Genomic DNA, 8,493 nt, shown 5'->3' with positions numbered 1-8,493 from the left:
TTATTATATATATTTTTGAAACAGAGTCTCACTCTGTCGCCCAGGCTGGAATGCAGTGGCACGATCTGGGCTCACTGCAAGTTCCGCCTCCCGGGTTCATGCCATTCTTCTGCCTCAGCCTCCCAAGTAGCTGGGACTACAGGCGCCCACCACCACACCCAGCTGATTTTTTGTATTTTTTTAGTAGAGACGGAGTTTCACTGTGTTAGCCAGGATGGTCTTGATCTCCTGACCTCGTGATCTGCCCGCCTCGGCCTCCCAAAGTGCCGGCTAAGATTAGATTATTTCTAATGAAGTTTCCCACATGTCCACCAAAGACAATGCTTGAGGCATCTTCCTTTTTCTCAGAGGCAGAGACCAAATTAGCTTAATTTTGATATATTAAGATTTTATTCTTAGAGCTCCAGAAAACTGGGCTAGGTTGACAGAGAAAATGTTACATGCTGGTGTTAGCTCACTGCGGTATTAATTTAGATGTGTGATTATAATGGGGAAGAACATAATTTAACAGAAAAGCTTTCTGTTCAGAGTGTTTTCCTTGACTTTCCACCTTTCCCATATGTTATTGTCTGACACTGTAGGGTACATCACTGTGAAATCAAAAACAAGCAAGCATGTACCCTTTGTCCTCAAAGGTTGGCATGCAGGCCTGTGAACTTGGAAAGAAAACAAAGCTTTCTAGCATGATAAACAAAGAAAATGAAGATTAAAAAGTCTGGTTTCCTCTTCCTGGCATCAGCAAATACCAGCTGTCAGAGAGCTCTGAGTAATCTACCCCTCCTATTCCTAAAAGGTAATTAATATTAAAACATTGCCAAAAGGAGCTATATTTTGATTTTCAATTAAAACAACACAAATGAAGTGGCAATGCAACAAATATGAGAGAAAAATTTTAAATTGCAATATTTGCATTTGTGATGTTTTTACCATCTAATTTCACTCTCTCCAATGGTCCCTGAAACATCACCAGCAGGCTGATATCCTGATAAACTCTAAAAGGAAGAAAAAAAACAATCTAAAAGGCAGGATGGGTGTGGCAGTTAGAGAGGTCACCATGAAAAAGAAGGAAAGCGCAGCTACTCAAGGGATACAGATAAGTCATTAGGGTCAAGGGTTGAAAGGAGTACATGAGATTGCAGATTGCCCATGTGGTAACTAAAACTAATGACAGACTTCTAATAAAGGAACAAAACCTTTAGATTCTTTTGTTTGGCTCTTACTGCCAAACAAAGCAAGTTGCCAGACCAGTCCTAACATTTCATCAAACAGTAGAAAGCTTCTTTCCATTGGGAAAAGCTAAGAGAGGTGTCTCTTCAAACCCTCTTACAAACAAAAAGGGCCAGCTTTCTCCTGATGTTTCTGCTTTTAGAGAAGACTTGTAGACTGGGCGTTGTGGCTAATGCCTGTAACCCCAGTACTTTGGGAGGCCAAGGCAGGCAAATCACTTGAGGTCACCTGGGCGACAGAGCTAGACTACGTCTCAAAAAAAAAAAAAAAGTATTGTTTGTAAAGTGTAGAAGACTGAAAACACAAGCAAAAGGGATTCTAAATGTCTAAAAAGGCTTATTTCCTTCTTTAACTCATTATTCTCATTTAAAAAGCTTGACTGGGCGTGGTGGCTTACGCCTGTAATCCCAGCACTTTGGGAGGCCAAGGCCGGCAGATCACGAGGTCAGGAGTTCCAGACCAGCCTGGCCAATATGGTGAAACCCCATATCTACTAAAAATACAAAAATTAGCCAGGCCTGTTGGTACACACCTGTAGTCCCAGCTACTCAGGAGGCTGAGGCAGAAGAATCACTTGAATCCAGGAGGCGGAGGTTGCAGTGGGCTGAGATCGTGCCACTGCACTCCAGCCTGGGCAACAGAGCAAGACTCCATCTCAAAAAAAAAAAAAAAAAAAAACTTAAACTGTAAAAAATTGTAAACTGTAAAAACTGCAAAAAATTGTAAACTGTTCTACCTGCTTTATATATACCTAAAGTTAATTAATGCATTTTCTGAACATGATAAAGTTATGTTTAAGAACAACATACATGCACCACTTCCCCTGCTGAGGTCTCTGCTGCCAGTTTGGTCCAGGAACACGTAATCACCATCCTGTTCCCAGGTAGTGGCATGGTCAGTACCTACTGCCCATTTCCTCAGAAGACAATACTTTCCTTTCCAAAATGTTTACTATTTATTTGCTCAGAACAGATAGGTCTTCATTTGACTCACTACCTGAACCACCAGCTTCTTACGTTATCTCTTTAAAGCAGAATTAATTCATATAATTTTGTGAAGTCACCTGAACTCTAATCTGAAAGTTCTTCTTGAATATCTATGGTATCACCATTTCTAAGTAGCTCAGCAGTCTAATGGTCGTAACTAACTTAATCAGACAAATATGAAACCTGTTTGATGCTACCATTGTAGGAGTCAAATTCTTAATGTATTTATAACTTAATAAATTGCAATTCAGAGTTATGACACCAAGTTAACTTTGCTCCACCCCTTTTTAGCTGAGGTTCCAGATTTCTGCTTCAGGATGGAAACTGCCAATGCAATGTTCAGACCATGTTCTACTCAAAAGTCACATCTTATCCTTCATAGCCACATGACAGACCAAGCCCCCCCAAAATAAAATTGTTTATATTTTATTATGATTATTAGTAATCAATCCATAGAAATTGAATAACAAAGGAAAAAGCTCAAGATAAATAATTTCTTTCTTGTGAATTCAAACACATGCATACACACACATTCTCCTGTGTGTGTGTTACTTCCTCCTCACATTCTGTCCCATGGTACAAATAGTTACACAAAAGTCTACAAAACACGAGTAGCAGACCCCAGCTGTGTAAAGCTCAGGCTTATTCTCAGTCTAGATCACCAGCTTCTCCATGCTAAGTGTACTTGTTGTTTCGTCCTCTTCATTTGACCCAAAATATCCTGGGAGGTCCAGCATCCTCTGCTCAGCCTCAGTGAGGCCAAATGATGTATTGTCATAGAAGGCAAACTCAGGGTGAGTGGGGAAGCTTTGACACTTGTCTTTTCTACACTGAGAAGGGCTCAGAGGACTGACCCTCTGGTAGCTATCTTTGGGGGATGTGGGAGAAGACTGCTTCCTTGAGACACTCTTGTGACTGGGGGACGGTCCCCTACGAGCTCTGTGGGGCTCTGTTCTCTCAATTCCTGCCACTAATCCTGCCTGGCGATCCCCAAGGTCTGGTTTCCTCAAGGGCTGCCCCAAAGTGTAGGATTTAGGGAGAGGGTTTAATGGACCACAGGTTCCACTTGCCCCCTGGAAATGCTCCGGTTTTTCAGGAAACAGGTGGGCGCCTCGACTCTGAGGCCTAAATCTGTCCTCTGCCTGCTCCCCGGTCCGCGTCCTAGAGCTGTAGGCGGGGGCCTGCCGTGGAGTCAGAGTGGACATGCTCCTCTCTCGGAACGGCCGGGCCTGCCTGGCTTCATGGAAACTCGCTGTCCTCCTGAAATGGGCGTTCCTGGCATGGCTCCTCTCGGATGGGCCCCCTCTGCTGCCCACGTGCCTTGCCTGTGACTTGCGAATCAGAGTCTGGCTGGGGCTTATGGCACAACTGGCCTGAGTCACACTTAAATCCAGTCTGGAGGGAGGCCTTTCCCCGGCGCTGACGGCAGGCTGCTCCGGAAATGGGGATTTGATCCGGAACTTGTTTGCTGCAGCTTCTTCCGGGCTTTCCAAATCTAAGGGAGGGCTGGCAGCCGCATCAATGGCGGTGTCTGTCAGGGGACTCTGAGACACGTGATACACTTTGGTGGTTTCCGTCAGACCTTTCTTTTTCATCTCCTTTAATTGCTGCTGGGCAAGGCGGTAGCTGAACAGAGGTGGGATTATCTTCTGGGCGTTGGACTGGAAGCTCTCGCTGCCAGAGACATCGTCCTCGGGAGGCACTGGCCCGCTCCGTCTGTAGGTCAGAGGGATGCCCGTGTCCCCTGGACTCCCTGTGGGCCCGTCTCCCCCATCTGAGAAGCTCCCACGCTGCTCGCTCAGCTCACAGATATTCTCCTCGTCCGAGTTCTTCCGGAAGCCGGGGGAGTGGATGGAGTTGTGTCGAGCAGGGGTGCTGCACTTGGGGGGGCGGCCGAACCTCCTCCACAGAGTGATGAGCACGGTGGCAATGATGATGAACAAGCACAAGGATATACCAGTGACAGTCACGATGTTGTTGGACTTCACTGGACCCTGGGGCTGAAGAGGAGATGGGCTGGATGGCTGGAAAGCTGCAAAACAGACAAACAACAACAACAACAACAAAAAACACAAAGGAACAGATGTATTTTTACTTTTTCTTTTTCTTTTTTTTTTTTTTTTTGAGACAGAGTCTTGCTCTGTTACCCAAGCTGGAGTGCAGTGGTGTGATCTCGGCTCATTGCAACCTCCGCTTCTCAGGCTCAAACAATTCTCCTGCCTCAGCCTCCCAAGTAGCTGGGATTACAGGCACGTGCCACCAAGCCTGGCTAATTTTTTTGTATTTTTAGTAGAGCTGGGGTTTCACCATATTGGACAGGCTGGTCTTGAACTCCTGACTTGTGATCCACCTGTCTTGGCCTCCCAAAGTGCTGGGATTACAGGTGTGAGCCACTGCGCTCGGCCCAAATACGTATTTCTAGTATTGTTTGCTCTGCACGGTTTTAAGGTCTCTGAGTCACTCACTCTAATTATCTAGCAGTTAAGGAATGACGGAAAATAAACAAGGACTGGGATTTCTGGTCTTACATATGGATTTCTACCCGCAGCTGAAGCCAAACAAGATCACCAAAGGGGAAACACTGCAAAAACAGAGAGCATGCCGGGCGCGGTGGCTCAAGCCTGTAATCCCAGCACTTTGGGAGGCCGAGACGGGCGGATCACGAGGTCAGGAGATTGAGACCATCCTGGCTAACACGGTGAAACCCCGTCTCTACTAAAAAATACAAAAAACTAGCCGGGCGAGGTGGCGGGCGCTTGTAGTCCCAGCTACTCGGGAGGCTGAGGCAGGAGAATGGCCTAAACCCGGGAGGCGGAGCTTGCAGTGAGCTGAGGTCCGGCCACTGCACTCCAGCCTGGGTGACAGAGCGAGACTCCGTCTCAAAAAAAAAAAGACAGAGAGCAACCGAAGCAAGGTGACCTGGTAAGCCATAATCAAGGTGACTCCCATGCTCACCAGCTCCTGCTGGAATTGGCCTCCAAGTTTCCACACAGAAATAGCATGTAGAAATTTTCTTTTTTTCTTATTTATTTTATTTTATTTTTTTTGTGAGAGGGAGTCTCACTCTGTCGCCCAGGATGGAGTGCAGTGGCGTGATCTTGGCTCACTGAAACAACCTCCACCTCTGCGGTTCAAGCCTCCCTCAGCCTGCCTCTCCTGCCTCAAACCTCCCAAGTAGCTGGAACTACAGGTGCGTGCCACCACGCCCAGCTCATGTTTTTGTTTTTAGTAGAGACAGGGTTTCACCATGTTGGCCAGGATGGTCTCGAACTCCAGACCTCGTGATCCGCCTGCTTCGGCCTCCCAAAGTGCTGGGATTACAGGCGTGAGCCACCACATGTGACCAGAAATTTTCAAGGTAAAAATCAGTGTTCACTTAGGATAATGTAAATGTGGTACCTATTGTTAAATGTACCTCTGAGAGGCACATCAGAAAATACCAAGTATAAAATGTGAAATGCAAAATGATTTAGGTAGGCCACATTTAGGTACCTACATATGCACATCTTAAGGGAAATTAACTGATGAAAGTAAGACTTGGCAATATATAATACAACTCATTTCCCCCTTCTATTATCCAGAAACTTGTCTTTCCTAAGTGTTAAATCCTCTGTATTCTCACTCTTCTATTTTCAACTATCCACTCCCCTTCCTACCTTCCATTGTGAGGGGTACTTTTCTTCTTTTTCTCTGCTCAAACTGGTGTGTCCCACAGTCATCAAAATGTTTCATCAAAATGCAGGCACCACCTGGAGCCTCCACCTGTGCTGCCACTGAAACACCTGGAAACCTGAGACCAGCTAATGCCATCAGACCTCCCCACTCTTTCCCCTTTGGTCACCGGTCCTATGGCTTTATTCCCATGGTTGTATCACCACCACCAGCTCTGTGCTTCATCTTCTCCACCCGTCCTCCCACTGCCCACTCTTTGTACTGTCCCCTAAGGGACAGCTGATTACAAATTCCTCAACATCCCTAACTGCTCCACAAAACACCGCCTTCACCTCCTTGTCCCAACTGAAACCAGGCTACCCTGCAGGGCATGGTTTCCCCTAACCCTCTCAGTGGAAGCTGTCACACATACTTTCTTTCTTTCTTTCTTTCTTTTTTTTTCTTTTTTGAGATGGAGTCTCGCTCTGCCACCCAGGCTGGAGTGCAGTGGTGCGATCTCGGCTCACTGCAAGCTCCGCCTCCCAGGTTCACGCCATTCTCCTGCCTCAGCCTCCTGAGTAGCTGGGAATATAGGCGCCTGCCACCACAGCCGGCTAATTTTTTTGTGTTTTTAGTAGAGATGGAGTTTCACCATGTTAGCCAGGATGGTCTCGATCTGCTGACCTCATGATCCGCCGACCTCAGCCTCCCAAAGTGCTGGGATTACACATACTTTATAAGTAAACAGGGCCAGAAGCAGAGTGTGCTCCCCAAGCTCATTCCTATTGCTGTTTCCAACCTGTGCTCTTTTACCTCCATAGAAAACTTCCATTCCTTTGATGCCCATGCCATCCTTGCCAACCACCATTCTACTCCTCTCTCAACACCATCATCTTCCAACCTCCTGCTAGCCATCAGTCACTCTAGCACCTGGGTCCCAGTCTCCCTCACTATGCCAGAGCTAGGACCATCCAGGTGACTTCAGGTCCATCCAACATATAGTAACTTCCCACCGTCGGCTCCTCTTCTAAAATCTTAAACTGCTGAACCCACTCTCTAGCTGTGTTCACTACTCTCACTCACTATTACTACATTAAGACTTCTGATTCTCCAGCCCTCCATTTTCTCCCATCTGCCAGACACTTCCTAACTTCACTTCTCCCCCTAACCAAATTACAACCATGATCCATGACTGAAACCATTTTCCTTCCAACAACCTCAACTCTCTTGACCTCTAATACTGCTCTACAGCAGAAGTCTGACCCTAGACATGTGAATCTCAGACACATGAATTCCTAGCTGCTGCACTGGTGGAGAAAATAACACAACCATGTAGGTCAGTGCCCCCACATAGTCACAGCACCCAACCTCAGCTGCCCATGGGTCCTTCCATAGGTCCCCTACAACACCTGCTTCCAATGTCACCACTTCCTTAAGCCCCCTATCCAATCCACTTCCTTAACACTCTTAATAGGTCACACACACACAATATAGAAGCCATCAGGCAAGTACATGCCCAGCTTCTTCTGTGATCCTCCTCTGTCCCATAAACTTACTAGCAGCCACACCTCTATTTACCTTTTTTCCACATAATCAGTGGGAGAACTGTCCTCCTATAAAAGGTGAGGCCACAAGCAAATGCTCTTTAGGCCTCCTTCATCCAGGGGCATCATCCCTCTGCAGCAATTATCTCCAGCTGCTCTTCTATGTAGCTCCACTTCCTCAGCACACAAACATACTCAAGCTCTTTGCACTTTAAAAAGACCCTTCTCCAACCTTTTCACACTCTCAGACATATCTTGTTTCCTTGTCTTCTCAGCCATGCTTACTGAAAAGAGGGGTCCGCATTTGCTTACTGCTCTTACATCACCTCTGTCTCCTGCAACCTATCCCCAAGATTCCAATTAAACAGCTCCCACCAAGGTTATGAATGACCTCCCAATAGTCAAATTCAAAGGAGTTCGTTCTGCAGCATTGGCTACTGTTATATAGCTCTTGCAACTCTCTCTCTCTCCCTTTTGGTTTCAATGAGAACATTCACTTATGTAATTTAGAGAGAAGAGCATGAATTTTAGATCCAAGGAGAGCTACAGTCCATTCCTGACTCCACTAGCTCTACTGTCTCCATTGGCTGTCCCACCACCTCCATCTCAAAATGCCCAAGACTCACCATCTTCCCCTACAACTTGTGCTTCCTCTGATATATCTGATCTTAAAGGAATGGAATCACAGTTCACACAGTTGCCAGTACTAAAATCCTGGGTTTTATCCTTCATGCTCCCTCTCCATCATTTGCCACATACAGAGTCTGAATTCTCCTCTCCCTCCATCACCATTGCTGGCACTTCATTTTGCAAATAGGTTCCTGAAAATTTTTTCTTAACAGGTACATCTGCTGCCATGCCTAACCTTCTGATTTATACTCCTTGCTACAGCCAGATAGAGATACCATGAAAACACAGGTCCCAACCTTCAAGGCCCCTCAGGATATGAATCCTGTTTGCTTGGCTGGCCTCATGTCTCCCACCCCTTCCTGGCACACTATCATCCAGCCACACTAAACTACTTTCAGTTTTCCAGGTCTCTTAATGTGCCATCTTCCATGCCTTCATTCATTGCTCCCTTTGCT

At 46.2% G+C, this 8,493-nt stretch overlaps 1 protein-coding gene and 1 long non-coding RNA gene across 3 annotated transcripts in view; both read right to left on the bottom strand.

Annotated features, from left to right (window-relative positions):
- LOC126940490 (uncharacterized) overlaps positions 1–8,493 on the bottom strand; it is a 247,711-nt gene that overhangs the window by 22,789 nt on the left and 216,429 nt on the right. The gene's annotated exons all lie outside the window — the stretch shown is intronic.
- The window catches only part of THSD1 (thrombospondin type 1 domain containing 1), a 32,821-nt gene continuing 26,956 nt past the window's right edge, over positions 2,629–8,493 (bottom strand). For both annotated transcript variants that reach the window (XM_050766271.1, XM_050766270.1), the window contains one exon: positions 2,629–4,245. In XM_050766271.1, the coding sequence (XP_050622228.1) occupies positions 2,867–4,245 (1,379 nt within the window). In that variant the 3' untranslated portion in view covers positions 2,629–2,866. The remainder of the gene's footprint in view (positions 4,246–8,493) is intronic.

This window comes from Macaca thibetana, chromosome 17, assembly GCF_024542745.1.
Source record: "Macaca thibetana thibetana isolate TM-01 chromosome 17, ASM2454274v1, whole genome shotgun sequence".
Classification (NCBI taxonomy): domain Eukaryota; kingdom Metazoa; phylum Chordata; class Mammalia; order Primates; family Cercopithecidae; genus Macaca; species Macaca thibetana.
This window is presented reverse-complemented; position numbering and strand designations above follow the sequence as displayed.